This window comes from Bombus pascuorum, chromosome 14, assembly GCF_905332965.1.
Source record: "Bombus pascuorum chromosome 14, iyBomPasc1.1, whole genome shotgun sequence".
Taxonomy (NCBI): Eukaryota; Metazoa; Arthropoda; class Insecta; order Hymenoptera; family Apidae; genus Bombus; species Bombus pascuorum.
In genome coordinates this window covers 2,848,350-2,867,971 of record NC_083501.1, presented here as the reverse complement: position 1 = coordinate 2,867,971, position 19,622 = coordinate 2,848,350, and the positions used below count along the sequence as shown (strand labels likewise).

General features: G+C 30.6%; 6 protein-coding genes across 11 annotated transcripts; 5 read left to right on the top strand and 1 right to left on the bottom strand.

Annotated features, from left to right (window-relative positions):
• Positions 1 to 102: 102 nt before the first annotated feature.
• LOC132914256 (BOS complex subunit NCLN) lies at positions 103 to 3,306 on the top strand. The gene is made up of 7 exons (XM_060973209.1): positions 103 to 433; positions 526 to 713; positions 831 to 1,160; positions 1,257 to 1,466; positions 1,554 to 1,958; positions 2,039 to 2,259; positions 2,340 to 3,306. The coding sequence occupies exons 1-7, from the start codon at positions 259 to 261 to the stop codon at positions 2,476 to 2,478; spliced, it is 1,668 nt and encodes a 555-aa protein (XP_060829192.1). The 5' UTR covers positions 103 to 258; the 3' UTR covers positions 2,479 to 3,306.
• A 63-nt stretch (positions 3,307 to 3,369) lies between these two features.
• On the top strand, positions 3,370 to 5,545 carry LOC132914264 (2-amino-3-ketobutyrate coenzyme A ligase, mitochondrial). Of its 3 annotated transcripts, none has more exons than XM_060973237.1 (7): positions 3,370 to 3,463; positions 3,661 to 3,869; positions 3,951 to 4,237; positions 4,301 to 4,507; positions 4,747 to 4,939; positions 5,025 to 5,202; positions 5,276 to 5,545. In XM_060973237.1, exons 2-7 carry the CDS (start codon positions 3,705 to 3,707, stop codon positions 5,431 to 5,433), a joined length of 1,188 nt encoding a protein of 395 aa, XP_060829220.1. In that variant the 5' UTR covers positions 3,370 to 3,463; positions 3,661 to 3,704; the 3' UTR covers positions 5,434 to 5,545. The 3 variants fall into 3 exon arrangements, with proteins under 3 accessions (XP_060829220.1, XP_060829218.1, XP_060829221.1); XM_060973235.1 differs by lacking the exon at positions 3,370 to 3,463 and adding an exon at positions 3,500 to 3,579; XM_060973238.1 differs by lacking the exon at positions 3,370 to 3,463 and adding an exon at positions 3,524 to 3,540.
• Positions 5,535 to 8,080, bottom strand: LOC132914272 (ATPase ASNA1 homolog). Its single transcript, XM_060973252.1, has 6 exons — positions 7,860 to 8,080; positions 7,583 to 7,791; positions 7,378 to 7,480; positions 6,320 to 6,470; positions 5,933 to 6,241; positions 5,535 to 5,858 (listed from the first exon to the last, which is right to left on the bottom strand). Exons 1-6 carry the CDS (start codon positions 7,985 to 7,987, stop codon positions 5,739 to 5,741), a joined length of 1,020 nt encoding a protein of 339 aa, XP_060829235.1. The 5' UTR covers positions 7,988 to 8,080; the 3' UTR covers positions 5,535 to 5,738.
• Positions 8,081 to 8,965: 885 nt separating this feature from the next.
• Positions 8,966 to 13,796, top strand: LOC132914271 (mitogen-activated protein kinase p38b-like). Of its 2 annotated transcripts, none has more exons than XM_060973251.1 (10): positions 8,966 to 9,356; positions 10,211 to 10,340; positions 10,546 to 10,604; positions 10,705 to 10,846; positions 10,921 to 11,083; positions 11,151 to 11,222; positions 12,170 to 12,249; positions 12,606 to 12,684; positions 12,765 to 12,938; positions 13,032 to 13,796. In XM_060973251.1, exons 1-10 carry the CDS (start codon positions 9,253 to 9,255, stop codon positions 13,109 to 13,111), a joined length of 1,083 nt encoding a protein of 360 aa, XP_060829234.1. In that variant the 5' UTR covers positions 8,966 to 9,252; the 3' UTR covers positions 13,112 to 13,796. The 2 variants fall into 2 exon arrangements, with proteins under 2 accessions (XP_060829234.1, XP_060829233.1); XM_060973250.1 differs by lacking the exon at positions 12,170 to 12,249 and adding an exon at positions 11,709 to 11,788.
• Positions 13,797 to 13,941: 145 nt separating this feature from the next.
• Positions 13,942 to 15,647, top strand: LOC132914270 (uncharacterized). Of its 3 annotated transcripts, none has more exons than XM_060973248.1 (5): positions 13,942 to 14,494; positions 14,564 to 14,736; positions 14,824 to 15,025; positions 15,169 to 15,292; positions 15,356 to 15,647. In XM_060973248.1, exons 1-5 carry the CDS (start codon positions 14,150 to 14,152, stop codon positions 15,565 to 15,567), a joined length of 1,056 nt encoding a protein of 351 aa, XP_060829231.1. In that variant the 5' UTR covers positions 13,942 to 14,149; the 3' UTR covers positions 15,568 to 15,647. The 3 variants fall into 3 exon arrangements, with proteins under 3 accessions (XP_060829231.1, XP_060829232.1, XP_060829230.1); XM_060973249.1 differs by having other exon boundaries at positions 14,824 to 15,043; positions 15,133 to 15,292; XM_060973247.1 differs by having other exon boundaries at positions 14,824 to 15,073.
• Positions 15,648 to 16,275: 628 nt separating this feature from the next.
• LOC132914250 (uncharacterized) lies at positions 16,276 to 19,620 on the top strand. The gene is made up of 4 exons (XM_060973203.1): positions 16,276 to 17,275; positions 17,392 to 18,351; positions 18,450 to 18,587; positions 18,657 to 19,620. Exons 2-4 carry the CDS (start codon positions 17,409 to 17,411, stop codon positions 19,559 to 19,561), a joined length of 1,986 nt encoding a protein of 661 aa, XP_060829186.1. The 5' UTR covers positions 16,276 to 17,275; positions 17,392 to 17,408; the 3' UTR covers positions 19,562 to 19,620.
• The last annotated feature ends 2 nt before the right edge of the window (positions 19,621 to 19,622 follow it).

Here is a 19,622-nt window from a genome sequence, read left to right as displayed (position 1 = left end):
TAAAATGCATAAAATTTACTTTAAAAAAAAAATTCCTAAACCTTGTAACACAAAACTACATGTGGATGTTAGATCTATATGATATTTTATTTATGGTCTATCACCTCGTCTGTGTTGTATATATAATATGTAATTCCTACTGTAGGTAGAACAAGAATGAGTTAGGTACAGTTCGTTTCGTGGTGTTAGGTCAATAAAAATAATTAGGAGCTGTATTCTTTTACTCTTTAGTATACTTGAAAGAAATCAGAAAGAAATATGTGGTTAGAAGAATGTGATAGTTTTGCTGAACTATGTCGAGGATATTTGCCTTATTATTTACTGATAATTTTGCCGATTTTTATTATTATTTCTCCGGTTAACCCAGTTGTCGCATCTCATGAATTCCCCGTGTATCGAATGCACCAGTATGACTTGCACGGTGTGCCACATGGTAACGAAATGTTTTCGCCTTGGATATTCATCTTATTAATATTGCCATTTTACTAACTTGCTTAACATTTCATTTACATAATCTGTGATCAGGTTGCCGTAGTGCGCCGATTTCGTTGGAAGCAAGATCCCTCACAGGGTGGAGTACTTCTAGACACTGTGTAGTTACAAAAGCTTTAAGTCTTACTCCAAGTTTATTTCACTCTATTAAACATAAGGCTGGAGCTTTGATAGTAGTTTTACCAGAAAAACTTAATGAATTGACATTAGAGGAAAAACAGGTTGATTCACTTTATTCTTGATAAATTTTTTCATAAACACAACAGTTATATTTTAAATTCTTATAATTTCACTATATTCTTATTGTTATTCTCTATAATTCTTATTGTTTATTGCAGCATATTATGAGTCTGGAAGAATCTATGTTGTTTGGGCCAGAAACAACAATTCCAGTGTATTTTACTTCATGGCATCCTGATTTGCAAACTATATTAGATGACCTTTCCAATAGTTTTATTAATGACGAGAAAGCTGAATCTGCAGCTGAAGCAATGTTTAATTCTATATCTGCTAGTGGTTACCAAGTAGTTGTAGCAACTGGACAGGCAGTAGCTAAGACAGGTGTAAAAATAGTTACTTTACATGGGAAGCTAACTGGTACTGGAGCTGAGGAGAAGTTACCAACTATAGCCTTGGTAACGCATTACGATAGTGCTGGTGTTGCACCTGTAAGAGAACTATTGATATAAATGTTTATTCATACAGCTGCTAAGAATCTTAGAAAGAAAATATGTATATACATGTATGTTATTGCTAATAAATAGGAATTGTCTTTTGGAGCGGACAGTAATGCATCAGGAGTGGCAATATTATTGGAAATAGCACGATTATTTTCTACTTTGTATTCCACTAATAGATCAAGACCACAATATAATCTTGTCTTTATTGTAACTGGCGCTGGGAAACTTAATTACCAGGGCAGTAAAAAGTGGCTGGAGGATCAATTAGATGGACTTGAAGGCTCGATAATACAAGTATTATATACACTAAAGAACCTCTATCATCATACATTTGTTTCAAAATTTTGAAGTAATAATATAATATATTATTTCAATTACTAGGATGCTGCATATGTTATTTGTCTAGATACAGTATCTACTAGCGATAATCTTTATGTGCATGTCTCCAAACCACCTAGAGAAAATTCTATAGGTGGTCTTTTTTACAAAAAACTTAAAACTGTGTCTGAGTCATTGAATATAACTACTGTTGAAGGTGTGCATAAAAAAATCAATCTAGCTGATGAAACATTGGCTTGGGAACACGAAAGATATAGTATTCGTAGATTTCCAGCTACGACTTTGTCAACTTTGAAAAGCCATGAAGATCCAATTAGAACAACGATCTTAGATGTAATAGAGACAAAACAAATAGATAGATTATATAAACATACACAAACAGTCGCAGAAGCATTAGCTAGACATATATACAATTTGAACTCTAGTCAAGTTTTCATGGATCCTCTGGTATACATCTTTTATCATTTATGTAAGAGAAATGAGAAAATGCATCTTTTTGTTTTATTAACTGAATTTAATGTTTTTAGGGAGTTTCTAAGGAATCATTATCCTTATGGTTTAGTTACTTAGCGTCGCAACCAAGGGCTGCTACATTACTGGCAGACAAAAATAATATGTTAGTTGGTACATTAAAAGAAGCAATGGCTAGATATTTGGGAGATGTTAAAGTTACCTTGCATAGTCCTGACAAGCAAGACCCAGAATTTGTATTTTATGATATTACAAAAGCAATATTGAATGTGTACAGGTAAATTTTTAAATTTCACTGATTATTTCATTTATTATCAACATTATTTCTTGTAGATAACGAAGTTTATTATATTTCAGCGTAAAACCAGCTGTATTCGATCTCTTTCTTACAATTGCCATCATTATATATTTGGGACTTATTTATGTAATTGTGCACAATTTTCCTCGTGCATATACTTTAGCAACTCGTTTTTCTGTAAAGAACAAATCATCGTAAAATTGTATTCAACTATCGTTTCCTTGTTGCATTGTAAAAATTTGCTACACGTTTTTTAATGAATTTAATATATAATGTTATAGGTGTTAAAGGTGAAGCAATACTGTATGTACATTAATTTTTGCTGGTATTAATCTTGAATTAAAAATCGTCTACATATTGTATCTTAGATAATCTGTAAATGTTACATAGTTTAACTTCCACTCGAATTTTCGTCCACGCATCTTCTCTATTAAATAAAGATAATGCAAATAGTAGAGTTATTTAGGAGAGAGAACATTACTTCTCGTTCTATGATAAATTATTATATAAGAGTACGTGATAATTAAGACCAAGTAATAACAGACCAAATAGTGAGACTTTAGAATGCAATTTATGAATAAAAAGACTGGCAAATTTTAGCAAATACAGAATTTAGTAATAAAAGTAATTCCAAATCATATATAGAACATTAGAGAATATTAGTTTTATTTAAATGCAAATCTAATATTTTGTTTAATAGTTATTATCGTGTCCGCGATACATAGTACATAATATTCCTATTATAATGTAATAATCTTGAGTATACATATATCACGTGAATTAAGATAATTCCATAGCACAGGTAGTGTTATGTAACAAAGCAAATGTTTTTAAAAATTTTCTTGTTAAAATATACAGAAAACTATTTGCCAAATATTAGTACTATAGAAACATCCATTAGAAGCAAGAAAACTTAGAGAATAAACTATTTGAATGATAAATAATAGATATTTATTAATGATTATTTAAGTGCAATTATATGGACGAAATGTAAAAAGCTTGTAAAATAAACGTGATGAAAAATAATCATTTTTTCTTATTTTTACCTAAATATTACAATTTTATCAAATTTTATATTTGATATATTTTTCAATGATTATATTACCTGCAAAAGATTACATACAGATCATCTCCTATAAAACGAAGTTATGCAGAGATTGAAGATTATTATACACCTAAACAGGTTTGTCCAGTTCATTATACTTTCACTTCTTCAGAATCAAGAATTACTCTAGTATTCATTGAGATATGCTACGAATTGTATAGTGCACTAAAATATGAATTCTACTCTTAATAAATGTATCTTATTCTTACTATATTTTGATTCAACTATAATTGTGAACAAAAACATTGTGTTTTAAATGTTTATTTTCTTAACAGGTATAACATTTCAAAATAGAAGGTGGATAATATTGGGAAAATCCATGAGCTTACTGGCAGAATGTATAACACCAGAATTGAAAGCTATAGAGGCAGCTGGTACTTGGAAAAAGGAGAGAGTAATTGCTTCGCCTCAACGAACACGTATTGTATTAGCAAATGGAACAGAGGCCCTAAATTTTTGTGCTAACAATTATCTAGGATTAGCAGTAAATATTAGAATTTCTAAAATTAATATGATAAAATTGTGTTTATCATATTAATCAATGTTCATTATTTCTTAAATTTAGGATAATAAAGAAGTCATTTCTGCTGCAAAACTTGCTCTGGATAAGTATGGAGCAGGTTTAAGTTCTGTTAGATTTATATGTGGTACACAAGACATTCACGTAGAATTAGAAAAGAAAATTGCTAACTTTCATGGCAGAGAAGATGCTATTCTTTATGCATCTTGTTTCGATGCAAATGCTGGGTTATTTGAGACATTATTAACACCTGAAGATACTGTTATAAGTGATGAGCTTAATCATGCTTCCATCATTGACGGTATCAGGTTATGTAAAGCAAGGAGACAGAGGTGAGTGAGTTAAATTTATTTTATTTTTCTTTATTATGTAAAAATATATTATATTTTGCAAAGGTACAAGCATAGGGACATGATAGATTTGGAGAATAAGCTACAGGATAGTATGTCTTCGCGTTTACGATTGATTGCAACTGACGGCGTCTTTTCTATGGATGGCACTGTTGCTCCATTACCAAAAATATTAGAGCTTTCAAAGAAATATAACGCCCTTACGTTTGTAGATGATTGTCATGCTACTGGATTTTTTGGAAAAGCTGGAAGGTAATTACATTTATTTTGATACACTTTGTATTAAATTTCTATTTAACAGCCGATACAATTTTTTATTCTATAACAATTGTTTAGTTCTTTTCACATTTTTTAACTTTCTTTTAAAATTCGGACCTAAATTTACTGTGGGTTTTATTAACTTACTCTAATTTTTTTAAATATATTGTATTATTGAAAAATAATTAGTTTAACTATAAAGTTTATTTTAATATTGAATAATTTAATTCTAGAGGCACAGAGGATTATTTTAATCAATTAGGAAATGTTGATATCATTAACTCCACGTTAGGCAAAGCTCTTGGTGGAGCAGCAGGTGGCTATACAACTAGTAAAAAAGAACTTATTAATTTGTTGAGACAACGTAGCAGACCATATTTATTTTCAAATTCATTGCCACCACCTGTAGTTGCATCAGCTAGTAAGGTATACTAAAATGTCAATTTTTTTTTGTTAAAATAACAGAAATAATGTGATCACTCATATTTTTATTTTTTAATATTGTATATAGGTTATGGATTTAATAACAAACTCTATGGAATTTTTGGATCATTTAAAAAATAATACCAATCTGTTTAGAAGTAATATGAAAGCAGCTGGTTTTACAATTGCTGGTGACGATCATCCTATCTGTCCTGTTATGATAGGTGATGCAAGATTAGCTACTAAATTTGCTGATAAAATGATTGGTAAATATTTACAATATATCATGTAATGTATCAATTTTTAGCAATACGTATAATAATCGTTTTCTATTTATAGAACAAGGAATCTATGTTATTGGTTTTAGTTACCCAGTAGTACCAAAAGATAAAGCGCGAATACGTGTTCAAATTAGTGCTGCACATTCAGAAAAGGACATAGAATATGCTGTAAATGCATTTGTACATATTGGAAAAGAACTTAATATTATTAAGTGATATCCTTTCTATTCATAAAAAATTTTAGTAATTGAAATATTTTTTAAAATTCTTTAATCAAATCGGTAGTATAAAAAACAAAAATAAAAGTTACACATATATAATTGATCAAGTAATGTTTAATATACTTATACACCAGACTGAAATTTTTAATATATGCATTCCTATTATACTAAATATTATAAAAAAAAAAGGTATTGCTTCTTATACAAACTTCATCATGTATAAGTGATCTTTTTAGTTTAAAAATTTTTTGATTACATGTCAAAGTTATATATTTTTACGAAATGACAATTGTACAGACGTTAAGGCTTATATGGCTTCACAAGATTTTCCGAAAATTCTCTGACTTGTTGGACTCCTCGAATTTCTTTTTCTAATAAAGGAACCCGGATAATGTGAAAATCTTCATAAAGATCCGTTATCTAGCAAAGAGTTATTGTATTAATTTCTTAAGCTTCTATATGAAATAATATGAAATCATAATATTTTAATTTACCTGCTCTAAATATTTGTCTTGTATTTTATGCCTAGCAAGACACAGCTTACAAGATGTACAGTTTTCTTTTAAAAATAATAACTGATTCACTATGATATTGTGAGTATCTATACCACATTTTGTTAATTCTTGTACGAGTCTTTCTGTCTCGTACAGTGACAAAAATTCTGCTATGCACACACAAACAAATGTAGTCTGGTCAGGGTTTTTAAATTGTTCATTAACTTGTCGAATGACAACAAGCATCTCCTCTATTTTGTTACAGAATGTATCTACATTGAAATCTGTCATTCCCAATAATGAACTGATCTATAACAAAGTACTTTTGAAATAGGAATACTGTTTAAGCTGATACTATATTCATTCATTAAACTAAATATTTCTGACCTGTGTAATAAAAGGACTAATCTTCATCTTCAGACGCATTAATTTCCCCAATCCTTTTTCTACAACTTGTGGGAATGATAATAATCTTAAAGTATGACCAGTGGGTGCAGTATCAAAAACAACAACAGAAAAGTTCATTCCTTTAACCAACCTGAAAATATGGATAACATATCAAACAGTTAAATTATATCACATATAAATATCGTTGGTAAAACTACAGAAAAGCTATGTCACCTCCGATTTCGATGATTTTTATTTATGTCATAAAACTTGACATTTTAAACAACTTTTTCCTATATATATAACTGGCAGTTTCGCTTAGAAGGATTTGCAAAAATCTGCCAGTACCACTACAGTGAATTCTGCCTATAGTTTATAAACAAGGGTCAGATAAGCTTAAAAGTTTCATGCACAACTGCATATACATAACTACAAGAAATGCTTGTTATAATTTAATTAAGAAAGGACATCATCAATGTTTTGAATTTGGGTTAATCTTTTTAATAAGGCTGCCACGCGGCAGATGGGAACGCTTGTCTAAAATAATAACAATTATTTTTTTCGCAAAATAATATCAATTATTCATTCGCCTATTATTTTTATAATTAATTTGTTATTATTTCATGCGGCGGCTAAATAGAATAACCTAAGCCAAACCAAAACTCAATACATTGATGATATTCGCTTTTATGTAAGTTATATATTATAAATAACATATTTCTTGCAGCCTCGCATATGCAACTTTGTGCTGGACCTTTGAGCTTACCTAACCTTTGTTTATAAACAGAAGATAAGCAGATGAGAAGATGGCAACCAATATTGACACATATATTGTCATAGATGCACAACTATAAGTGGAATAAGTAGAATTGTAGAAGTATCAACAGGTTTCTGCAAATATCTCAAAAACTAAGAGAGATACTATGCTTTTTATATGTATAGAAAAAAGTTGTTCAAGATATTAATATCTATAGCATATTTCATAATCATCCAAATCAAAGGTAAGAAAATTTTTCTATGGTTTCACCAATATTGTTAAATTACAAAGTATTATTAACTTCATGACTTCTGCATAACTCATTGCTTCGTCTATACCAGGGAATGCTCCAACAATTTCTTGCATTATGCCTCTACTCAATCTCATGGCTTCTCCTCCTGGAACTGTTTCATAAGCAATTTATGTGTACATTTACTCATCAAACTATCAACAACATTGCAAAATAAAGCGTAATGCAAAGGTATAACATTGATAAAACAAAATACCTGCTTCACTTTCGAAATACTCCTCTGGTAATTCGGTAATGCCCACATTTGGATCTATTTCCATAGCGAAAAGATTTTCAAAACCTTTTACTTTCGTCGGAACTTTACTGAACTTTTGATCAAACGCGTCGGAGATATTGTGCGCCGGGTCAGTAGATATGATGAGTACATTTTCTCTGACTTTTGATAACTGCACAGCCAACGAACAACTGGAAATTAAAACAAACGATGATCGAACTGCGATAAACAAACGAACTTTTGAGGTTAGAATATTAACCTGCACGTCGTTTTACCGACTCCACCTTTACCACCGACAAATATCCATCGCAAAGACCGTTGTTCGATTACGTTTCTAATCGAAGGCTCGTATTCAATCATTTCTTCATCATTTATGCTCATATTCATCAAGAAAGATCGTGTTCCTAACAAATTTTACCACGTCATTTACTAATGTCACTAGTTATGGGGCAAGAGCTTCTTTTGTGTTAGATACGCAATAATTGACAGAGAGTGGCGCTACAATCGCTCAATTATAGCTTCAAAAATCACATCCTACATTAAGTCGTTCCTAGCCCGCGCACCAGCGAAGTTATAGATGGCGTTACCGTCATGGATTAGGTTATTGGGTCATCGTTCAAGTTGGTAAGAGTGAAATGATAGCTGAGAGGGTAAGACACATATGAGACATGACTTGATTAGATCAGCGGTTCTTAATCTGTGATCCATAGTCCCCAGGGAACACAAAATATTCATACATACAAGTTATCATTATATTATTCGAATAAAAATCATTTAGTTTATTTATAATGAATCTCTTCTCTCCAAGAAGGTTGTTGAACAGTTAATGTGTTTTAATTATATATATTTTACACATTACTTATTTAAATCTTGAATTAAGTCTTAGGGATCCACGACAATAAAAAATTATTTAAAGGAGATTTGTGATAAATAAAAGATTAAGAGCCGCTGGACTAACTGGCAGAAATAAAAGCTGTCTCGAGTTAAGGGGAAAGAGACAATGGAATAAGACTAAAAATATATAGGGTGGGCCATGTCCTAAGTCAACTTCCCATTTAAAAGTTACATAACCTTTTTTTCCTGTATATTTTTAAACTTTTGTTCCAGATTTTTATATTTTCTTCTTTGGGAATCTAAATTATTTTTTTGAATTTAAATAGAAGTTTGTTTCATCCACAGAATATTATGATAAATACTCTGCTTTGCATATCTTGTATATATTTATGTATTATATTCGTTCTATAGATTTTTGCACTTTTATATTTCGCAAAAAAGGATAGATATCCGTTTATTACTTAGTCTATCAATTAAATTCACAAAAATTGAATTTGCATAAAAATCCCCCCCCTCTCAAAATCGAATACATTGTTTGTTTAATCGACGAAAAACAAGTATCGAGAAAGACAAATCGACCTCTCGCCGTTACAAAAAATTTCAATACGCTATCGATCTGAATACAGAATCGACTTCGAGGGATCGTAGACATACGATTATACGATAGATGTGGTATATAGTTTTTAATACTGGGCTAATTTGGAAATGCATGAAGTGTCTGTAAACTCCGGTTTCAAACGTTAGTGCGTGGTGTTTGTGCTGTAATTGTTGTTATACTTTCTTTTATCAAGCGGCGTGACTGAGAAATTGAATGTAGCATGCCGCAGTTTCATAAAATCGAAATAAATAGGACCGAATGGGAGGTTCCGGAACGATACCAAATGCTCACGCCAGTGGGATCAGGAGCTTATGGTCAGGTCTGGTAAGAATTCAGAAAAACAATTTCAACATAAATTTATATGTTTCAATAATTGCATAATACCATCCTAATCTCATATATTTTTTAGATTGTTCCTTATTCGGGAACCTGTTTATAATGTTTAAACGATCCCGCTCCATATCTCGTTAATAATTTAAGATTTGGTTGCGACCATGAACCAATCATAACCTTGACATTTCTACGATCGTTCATTATGCCACTTAAAATCGTATATACACATATGTCATTCTTTCTTTTTTCTTATTTTGTAATTTAGATTTTAACGAGATTATCAATACGTAAATGTTACGATTGCGGCAGCTCGTGCAAGTATCTCATGCACCGTCGCATTCTACATCATGGGCCAAACTAAAATTAGAATTATTTGACAATGCTTTTCCGCGAAGATGAATTTAATGAGATGTATTATACCCGAATTTTCCTGGTAAAACATTTCACAGAACTTCCACTTGGATTTAATAATTGATTAATAAATTTATATTAACTCCTACTTTATTATTTAATTCCTTAAGTACATGAAATACGTTGTGTTTTCTAGAAAGATAAATCCTCTTATGATCATAAAAGAAGATTTATATATACATATACATATATTATATAATTTTAAATAATTATGTTTAAGTTAGTTATTAAGATTTAAGTTTATTATTGTAATTGTAAACTGTAATATGTATGTATTTATTGATACCCTTCTGAATTACAAGAATTTTTACTTCCTTATTATAAATATACATTCACATAATCTTACAACTGAGTATTTATATATTATATATATTATTGTATTCTGTGTAAATCATGGTAGAAACTGGATTAAGGAATCATATATATATTTTTAGTTCGGCAGTTGACACAAAAACTGGACAGAAAGTAGCAATAAAAAAGTTAGCCAGACCATTCCAATCAGCTGTGCATGCAAAACGCACATACAGGGAACTCCGTATGTTGAAGCATATGAATCATGAAAATGTGAGTATACAAATGTGGATTATATATAAGTTCAATATATCTTTGAAGTTGGCATTGTAGAAATTAATGGATTTAGAAACTTTATCTTGTTACTAAATTTAGGGACAACTATGTTCTGTATAGTGAGTTCCATCATGCTATTACTGACCTGCACAAATCAAAATCAATGAGTTTTACAATGAAATAATCATATAATTCATTACAGGTAATTGGTTTATTGGATGTATTCCATCCTTCTTCTTCTTTAGAAGATTTTCAGCAGGTGTAAGTGCTTTTGTGTACTTCTATAATGTTGATTATCTCTTTTCAACCCCTTGATTATGACTCCTTATCATGTTTTAGTAATCACATGTACTTTTAATAGATATTTAGTCACGCATCTGATGGGTGCAGATCTCAATAATATTGTAAGAACTCAGAAACTTTCGGATGATCATGTACAGTTTCTTGTATATCAAATCCTTCGTGGTCTCAAATATATTCATTCTGCGAGTATAATACACAGGGTAAAGTAGCATAATTGATAATAACAATTTAAATGTAATATAGAATACTTTAAATACATTCTTGTCAAATTTAGGATTTGAAACCTTCTAATATAGCTGTGAATGAAGATTGTGAGCTGAAAATTTTAGATTTTGGATTAGCCAGACCTACAGAAAATGAAATGACTGGTTATGTTGCTACAAGGTGGTATAGAGCTCCAGAAATTATGCTTAATTGGATGCATTATAATCAAACAGGTGGTTATTATTTTTCTTTTTGCAAATATCTTATAATACACAATAGTATAATATTTATGCTTTTTAGTTGATATATGGTCTGTTGGATGTATAATGGCCGAGCTATTAACGGGGAGAACGTTATTTCCGGGAACAGATCGTATCCTTTTTACAACCAATCATGCTTTTTATAATTCCTCTTAATATCAATGTCTAATATTCAAGTTTGTTGTTTGTGGTTTTCATCTAATTATGTTGTACTTGTATGCACATAAAACTTCTTTCACAATTCATCTTCAATGAATATTATAAATCTTTAACCATCTTTAACCATCTCAGAATTAAAAGATATGCTTTTCGCTAAGGCTCTACATGGCTTCTTTCCTGCTTTAAAATGTTCAGTTGTTTTACTAATATGTTAATTACATAGTATTTTATTTGTCAGTTGGCAAAAAATGTTTTAATTTAGCTTCTGTTTGATAGCAAGGAAAATTAGCTTTTACTTTACAAGTAAAAATTCATTCAGATATGTATATAATTTTTAATATGCTTCAATGCACGAAATTGTCTGTTGTATTTATGTAATAATCAAAGTATCCATATAGTGAAAGTAGAAAAAGGTGTGGTGGAACCTTAGCAAGAGCAGATATACACCAACTGAACTTAATAATGGAGATACTGGGTACTCCACGTGACGAGTTTATGCAAAAAATATCGTCAGAGTCGGTAAGTAATTTTTAAATTGTTAAATAAGAATTTATCCATAGAAAAAGCCTAAATAATGCATGCTGCTCATTGATAGCGTGTTACAATTTAATTGCCTCGCATGTTACATGTTTTTTTATCAATATTTCCCTGATTAATAAATTTCACTATATATATATATGTATATATATATATATGACTAAAATGAAAGAATTATCTTCATAATATTTACAAATTTGTTTGGTGAATATATGTTATTTCCATATATATATTATAACTCGTACTTTGGAATGCTAACAAATGCTTCAAATAATTACAACCATAATTCATATTACATTGCTTTAAGTTTTTCCTACTCCTGTATAATAAATTATGCTTCAAACATACCTTAACTATAAGCAGACATTGATCATCTAACACGAGTTTTAGTACTCTGTGGTACACCCACAGAGGAAACTTTAAGCAAAATTACCAGCCAAGAGGTAATTTTTTTTTTCGATAAATATTTTTTGCAATCTTTCTTAATTATTTTTTTTATGAATTAAAATTTTTTACATTATTTATTCGCATTTTATAATTCTTTCCATAATATTAAAAATAATTTTGTCTATAATATGATTTTGCTTTGAAGTTTAAAATATAAGGTAATATTAATATTAAAAGAGCTACAAAAAAAGTATAATATGAGTTATAACAAAAATATGTAACGCATTTATGAGGTATTACATGCACAATTTTTGAAGAATATTTTCATGAAATATTGTATAAATTTCAAATATTGAAATAATGCAAATTATATGTAAAAACTGAAAATTAATAAGTAAAAATATTGTTTTAGGCGAGAAACTATATACAAAGTTTACCTCCGCTAAAAAAAAAGAACTTCAAAGAAGTATTTCGCGGGGCAAATCCTTTAGGTAATTACCGAATTTAAAAAGTCTTCTAAATTAAAATTATTTTTATAAATTAAATTAACATATTTTTTATTACTTTTCAGCTATAGATTTACTTGAATTAATGTTAGAACTAGATGCAGAGAAACGAATTACAGCAGAACAAGCTTTAGCTCACCCATATCTTGCACAGTATGCTGATCCAACTGATGAACCAGTATCTTTACCATATGATCAAAGTTTTGAAGATATGGATTTACCTGTTGAAAAATGGAAAGGTATATGTTTTCACTGTAATATATATATATGTATATTTTATAAATAGTCATTAATATATTACTAACGCGGTAATTCATTTTTATTATTTGTAGAACTTGTTTATCATGAAGTTATAAATTTTGTACCTCAACAATTACCTGCAATGGCTTCGACGATTGAGTCTTCTTCGTAAGGTTACGTCGATAGCACAAATAATATAGTAAGATAAGTAAGATAATACAGTAAGATAATCTTAACAATGAATAATTATGAAAAGATACATGTATAATTGTTATATACGAAGGATATCATATTGTATATAATATGGTGTTACATAAGTAACAGAGTTAATCATACAAACTTATTTGCATTAGAGGCAAAATGTATATTTTTGTTAATGACGCATGATACAAGGAAATGCTAATATTTTTCACACTGAGCATAAGTTGTTTTAGAATATAAAGCTATCAAACATGTGACAAATTATTTATATTCATGGTTTTATATGGACATTTTTGTTACATATTCACGTGTTTGAATACTTTGAAGCTACGAATGCATGCGCAATTTAATAACCGAAAATCTATTAAGGATTTAAAGCAACTTTTTTTTGTAAAAAGCCGAATTACTTAATATAAAAGACAACTCTTTATCAATAAAAATAAATTATTAGGAAAATGCTAGCTTCAAGGGTTAGATTTTGTTGTATACACCGCTGGTTCTAGTCTATAACATAGAACATATTACATCGAATTTATGGTTAAAAATAATTCTTATTTCACACGCAGATGTAATTTAAAATAATTTAATCTCTAAGATACTGTTATAATGATGCTTTTAACAAGAAACATGGCTGAATAAATTTTTTGATCTTTGTATATCGTTTGTTATTTATATTAAGAATTATTCATCTTATTCTTTCACTATGCACATACATTTACGTAAGAAAATCAATATAGCTAAACGACTATATACTTCATGTATTCTTTCATTTTTTTTTTCATGTATATTTTTCTAAATTCTAGTAACTTTTTGAATCTTACGTATGTATGATGTATAATCCGAACGTAATTCATTCATTGCATTCTTTCAGCATACAAATTTTTGCTACGAATTTTAGTATAAGCTCAAGATATGTATATATAGCTTTTATGATATGTAAATAATGGCATCTATGCAAGTGGGGGATTAAATAACCTGATTATGCTACAAATGATCGAAGCAATTTATCATGCCAATTGCATGGACCGATAGTCTAACGTTGAGATTAGTAATTTTTTACAGTAAACACGAATGTCTAAGAAATCCTTTTCATCCGGATTATAAGAACAGACGATGTCGTTACAAAGCTTACAAAGAAATTGTGGATTCTATGGATGTTTGCTGTTTAACAGTTTATGATTGTATCAAAAGAATTACCTGTGTAAAGGCCCAATACTGTTATGAGCTGTCTAAAATCAGTGCTGCAATTTCCTGTGAGAAGTTTTATAGACCAATAGCAAACTGGTTTCCAATAATCCATGAACTATTTTTCCCATTTATACCAACTTATAATTGTACAAGTGATTGCTGCAAGGTACATATCAACTTATAACAAAACACATTGTATAAATTTTATTTATTTATTATAACAATTTTGTTATAGATATGCAGCGACAAAACAGATACACATGAAAGTTATGACTATAAAGAAACACAGGAGCAGTCGACACGTCCAGTCCCTGCAGAACCGAGAGCATTAAGCACAGACTGTGGTTGTCCATATGAAACTTGTTATTGTGACAAATCGAATATAGCTAAACCTCGTACTCGTCTTAGGTAATTTATTTCATTTGCATAGTGTTAATACATCACTGATTAATATTAGTGTACATAATAAAATATATTAAAACATGATCCACTTAGGAAAGCAGAAAAACCACCTTTCTTCCTGGCGGAAGAGAAGGGTGTAACTACTTCACAAACTACAGCAAGAGATTGCAAATATTACTTGCATCAGCAGAAAGTATCTCAAATTGATGTGGGGAGTAACATCAGAAGTATCAGTACTGAGCATGCCACTCAATCTGAACTTTCTTATTTCAAAACCGCATGTACAGCTTGTCAAGTGTGTATGGAAAATGAAGTACCTTTTAACTTGATAAAAAAAGATCTAGTAAATAGATTCTTGTCCTTAGTTCAATCTACGAGAATAAATGTAAAGTTTGTCAAAAGTTACAAGTAACATTAAATGTACGAAATAATTTTCAGGAGACAGACATTAGTTACACAGATTGTGCTCCACCAGTGAAAGACATTAAAGGAAAAAAGAAAACTGACGAGTTTGACATGTTCGGCAAGAGTGTTGCGTTTCAGTTGCGAAATATAAGTTTCGGTGAATATTGATAGCGTAATATATTACAAAAATAATTATTAAGGTAAAATTATTTGTCTTCAGAAATTGCTGTTAAATTGGAGAAACGAATACAAGATCTAATTGCGCAAGAACGTCTGAATCATATGAAACTGAAATATGTGGATTGCTGTACAGCTTCTAGTTGCAGCGAATGTGTAGTTTTGCGCAAAGAAATGGTTTGCAGCTGCGGCCTTCCGGTAATCATGATCAAGGCAGATTCTTCCTGCGATCTCGATTGCAAGCAGCGAATATAATGTTTACGAATTGTCTGTATTTGTTTAGTACTTAGAAAAAAATCTTATCAAAGATATAATATATGAAATATGATTCTATATGTTGGTTTTGATATTAATGTATAGTATCGTAGCAAAACAAAATTAATAAAATAACGTAAAGTGATTTAACAAATGCTTCCGTTCGATGTATCGCGCGATCAAATTCAGTCGCGTTCTCTAACTGAAACTGATTTTATCTTGTGGATAGTCGTAAAATTATAAACGTATAAGAAACCGCAAACACTATTTTCATAGAGACACTGTATTAAAATACTGTTGGTAAATTCTTCGTATTATAAAATGTCGTCCAAATGGAACGAGAGATTAGTGATCAGTTTTTTAAAAGCGTACAAGCAATATCCGTGCCTCTGGAACCCTTATCACAGACATTACTATAACTGCTATGAGAAGAACAAGGCATTGCAAAGAATTATCAACGATCTCTGCATACCCGGCTTTACCGTAACCGATTATTTGCACCAGATCAAGAGCATAAGAGAAAAGTAATGTACGATCGGAATTTTTGGTAATGAATATTGTGAAAGAGATAAGAGAGAAAATAAAAAACATCATGAACGAATGTAATTTCTTTTTAAAATGATTATTTTGCGTTTAATAATCGGAATTCACAGTACTGAATGGAGAAGAATATACAGCCTTCTTCATTTACTGTAGTATTATGACCTTCGTGTCATCTTAAATGCAAAAACATTAAGTTTAATCTAATTTTTTAAACATCGAAGCAAACATTGAAAATTAATACGAAATGTTCTCTATACAAAGCATTAAACAAATTTTTATCTTAAAAATATTTAACAAACTATGTTATTGATTGATTTTAGAGATGATTACTTTTTAACATCAATGGTTACAAAACTATTTATGAAAACAATGATTCTCATTGGCACAGATATAAATTGGAACAAACACGAACGATCCAAAGTCTACAATCTCAGAAACAATATAAATCACCATTCTCCTGGTACAATGTAGTAGCAGGCATGTTGGCGAAGGTGATTGATGACGAAGAAAGGCAGAGCGATCAACATCATGAACAAGAAATGACTTCTGCTGTTAGATCCTTGAGCAGTGATAGTATAAAAACTTCACAGGAAAGAAAAAGAGTGAGCCTAGAAGCAAAATTTGTGGAAATTCATCCATGTAATAATGCCACCAGCGGTCGGATGATTTCAAATAGGAGCAAATCGCAGGAAAAACCATCTTGTCTGGATGGGAAACGTAATTCAACGGGGGAAACGATAACAAAAGAAAAAAGGGAGAAAAGAGTAAAATATGTTCCTTGTCCATCCTTTAGACCAAAGAAAAATGATTCGAGGGATCATGAAATAGATGAACTTTTGTACTACAAACCCACCAGAGATGTAGAATCTCAAGAGATAGGTAAAAAATTTGTTCGAAAAATAACTTTGTAAAGAAATATGATAGAGTACGAATAGTTTAGTTTTTTCTAACTTTAACCGTGATTTTCCTTTAACGAAAGAAAACGGTAACAGTTATGAATTACCATTTTTAAAATGTCCACTGTGTGGTTGGGAAGATGTGAAACATGAGCAAATTGAATGTAATAAAAATGAGAGAAGAAATTATATTTCTTGTTCGGAATACAATAAGAATCTTTCTGATGGATATAGCCCGTGTGCCGGATGTGACAGTGTCACGCGCGATAGTATGTAAAAAATCAATTTTTATTATAGAGAAATATCTGTTTGAAATTTGGATGAAATCCTAAAATTTGGATGTATGTGCAGATACCAACTTAAATTTATTGTCTATTTTATTCAGATTTACCTTTCCGATCCATGGGAATTACTAATCTATCGGAATATTTAAAAAAGTATGTGAACAGCTCCGAGGATTTAGCATTTCTACAGACATTATCAAGACATGCATCTTTTGCATCTTTGATAACAAGACATCCATCTGTTGTAACTTTAATAACAGGACACTCTGCAAGAGCATCAATTACTTCAGCCATGAAACCTATTCAAATTACGAAGAAATATGCTCATACAGAAGTAGAACAAAGCGAAGATCCAAAAAGGATTTTAAAAAATAATATTCCAGCATCCATATCGGTTCAAACGCAAGTTCTACAGGCGGATCCTGTAGTAACAGGTAAATTACAGTTGGGTACCATAGAAGCTTCTACCCAACTAGTTCTACCAGATCCGGATAAACATTCAAAACTAATTGAATTCGTACCAAAAGATGTTTCTCGAGATACGAAGAAGGAACAAGGTACAGAATCAGAACCACTTGCAATTGAAACGCGATTTTCTATTGGAAGGAAAAAACGTGAAATAGGTGTCAACGCAATGGATTTTTTTGACAAAGCGGTGCAAAATACAGTTTGTATATCAATTCAAACTACAGATGAAATTGATCAAAAAGGGAAAGAGCAAGATAAATATTATAAGACTGATACGATAGAGATGAAGGAAGTAGCAATAAATGTGGTAGATCAAGCCTCGAAAGGAATACAGAGTAGTATCTGTGTATCACGAGGAAATTTAGCCTACCGTATGTCTTTTGAAAAGATGATAGAATTTGGTACTACCATGTCCTTGCATCAAGTGCGTAGCGTCGGCTGCGTGACGGCGGAAAAGATCAAAGAATTCAAATCGAACTTCGTACAGTGCGTTTCTAAAGAAAAATTTCCTTTGGCTCGATCCAAGTCTGATGATTCTGTGAAACGTTGTGCTCGTCGAGATACGGAATTGAAACATTTTGTGGAAAAAGAAAGTAAGCATTTTAAGTGGTATTGCTTTGCAGCTTAGCAAAATATAATGCAATACTATGCATATAAAACACTAATTTTACAAAATTGTTTTAATTGATAGCACAAGAATTTGAGGATTCATGCACAACAGATACGTGTCCATTGAATATACTACATCTTAGTAGAGATCCCACCATGCTCTCAGTTTTACAACAACTTCTGCAGAAAATATTATTTATACACGAACAAAAAATGCAAGGTATAAAATTAAACAGATCCTTATAAGTTTATGTATCAATTTTCATAATTTAACGAGGTTTAATTTCAGACAAATATAAATATCACTTAAAAGAAAATTGTTTCATCGACATGGACAAAATGGTGACAGCAATCAAAGAATATATAATGATGCTAGAGCCAAGTGTTATCAGAGATGATGTGGAAGAATTTCATGAGAAGGTTGATAAAAAGTCATCTTTGACAGAAGTTCGAAGACGACCAAGTTTGAAGGAAATTGGCACGTTTACCATGTGTAATGATAAATTAACCATGACTGAAGAAGATATTTTCGAATTAATATTGCAATCCACATCCACGAAAATGGATAAAAAACAAGGAATCGTGGAAGACAGTATATTGCTATTAGAGAAAATGAAGAGGAAATATCCAATGATAGACAAAGAAGTTTGTACTCGTTTGAATTGTAAAGATGTTGGTATCAGTGGATCGTTGATGCAGCTGTGCAATCGCGACATAGAAGTTCAAGGTGATACTCGATTGTTCAAGGACTCTGTATGTGTCGCAAAGTATGAAGATATAACAGAAAGAATAAGCGTGGGTACCCAGAAACGAGATCCGATACTGGTTCGAGTGATCAAGTGCAATGAAAGTCAGGCGGTAGTACGGTCGGATAAAGAAACGTTAACTATGAAAAAGGATGTACATTTTGAAAAGAAATGTATAAGCAAACGTGTAGAAACATGCGGTCGAACGACTTGCATTCCGTCTACTGTTTGTAAAATAACAAATGAAGCCAATTTAAAATCTACTCTTCGTAAAGAGCGCGAAAATGAAATGATCGATAGTTATGATATATGCGATATAAATTGTAAAGGAAAAATATCTTATGACTGGACTGATGTAACAAATGATATACTTTCAAATGTTACTAATTCGAAAATTCCGATCTGCATGAGACCACTACAAAAATATACATACACTAGAAGCAAATAATTAAACATTAGGATTAATATAACATATAAAATACATAAATAAATCTTGTAATAAAAAGATA

Excerpts from the sequence above, each read along its gene's own strand:
- LOC132914256 (XM_060973209.1), top strand. The coding sequence starts at position 259 with ATGTGGTTAGAAGAATGTGATAGTTTTGCTGAACTATGTCGAGGATAT. Across the intron at positions 1,161-1,256 it reads ATAGTGCTGGTGTTGCACCT|GAATTGTCTTTTGGAGCGGA; the intron begins GTAAGAGAACTA and ends GCTAATAAATAG. Across the intron at positions 2,260-2,339 it reads GCAATATTGAATGTGTACAG|CGTAAAACCAGCTGTATTCG; the intron begins GTAAATTTTTAA and ends ATTATATTTCAG.
- LOC132914264 (XM_060973235.1), top strand. The coding sequence starts at position 3,558 with ATGAATTCTACTCTTAATAAAT. Across the intron at positions 3,870-3,950 it reads ACAATTATCTAGGATTAGCA|GATAATAAAGAAGTCATTTC; the intron begins GTAAATATTAGA and ends TCTTAAATTTAG. Across the intron at positions 4,238-4,300 it reads TGTAAAGCAAGGAGACAGAG|GTACAAGCATAGGGACATGA; the intron begins GTGAGTGAGTTA and ends TATTTTGCAAAG.
- LOC132914272 (XM_060973252.1), bottom strand. The coding sequence starts at position 7,987 with ATGAATATGAGCATAAATGATGAAGAAATGATTGAATACGAGCCTTCG. Across the intron at positions 7,792-7,859 it reads GTCGGTAAAACGACGTGCAG|TTGTTCGTTGGCTGTGCAGT; the intron begins GTTAATATTCTA and ends TTTAATTTCCAG. Across the intron at positions 6,471-7,377 it reads AGTTATGCAGAAGTCATGAA|GTTGGTTAAAGGAATGAACT; the intron begins GTTAATAATACT and ends CCATATTTTCAG.
- LOC132914271 (XM_060973251.1), top strand. The coding sequence starts at position 9,253 with ATGCCGCAGTTTCATAAAATCGAAATAAATAGGACCGAATGGGAGGTT. Across the intron at positions 11,084-11,150 it reads GATGCATTATAATCAAACAG|TTGATATATGGTCTGTTGGA; the intron begins GTGGTTATTATT and ends TATGCTTTTTAG. Across the intron at positions 12,685-12,764 it reads TCGCGGGGCAAATCCTTTAG|CTATAGATTTACTTGAATTA; the intron begins GTAATTACCGAA and ends ATTACTTTTCAG.
- LOC132914270 (XM_060973249.1), top strand. The coding sequence starts at position 14,150 with ATGCCAATTGCATGGACCGATAGTCTAACGTTGAGATTAGTAATTTTT. Across the intron at positions 14,737-14,823 it reads AAACCTCGTACTCGTCTTAG|GAAAGCAGAAAAACCACCTT; the intron begins GTAATTTATTTC and ends TGATCCACTTAG. Across the intron at positions 15,044-15,132 it reads AAGTGTGTATGGAAAATGAA|TTACAAGTAACATTAAATGT; the intron begins GTACCTTTTAAC and ends GTTTGTCAAAAG.
- LOC132914250 (XM_060973203.1), top strand. The coding sequence starts at position 17,409 with ATGGGAATTACTAATCTATCGGAATATTTAAAAAAGTATGTGAACAGC. Across the intron at positions 18,352-18,449 it reads ACATTTTGTGGAAAAAGAAA|CACAAGAATTTGAGGATTCA; the intron begins GTAAGCATTTTA and ends TTTAATTGATAG. Across the intron at positions 18,588-18,656 it reads ACACGAACAAAAAATGCAAG|ACAAATATAAATATCACTTA; the intron begins GTATAAAATTAA and ends GTTTAATTTCAG.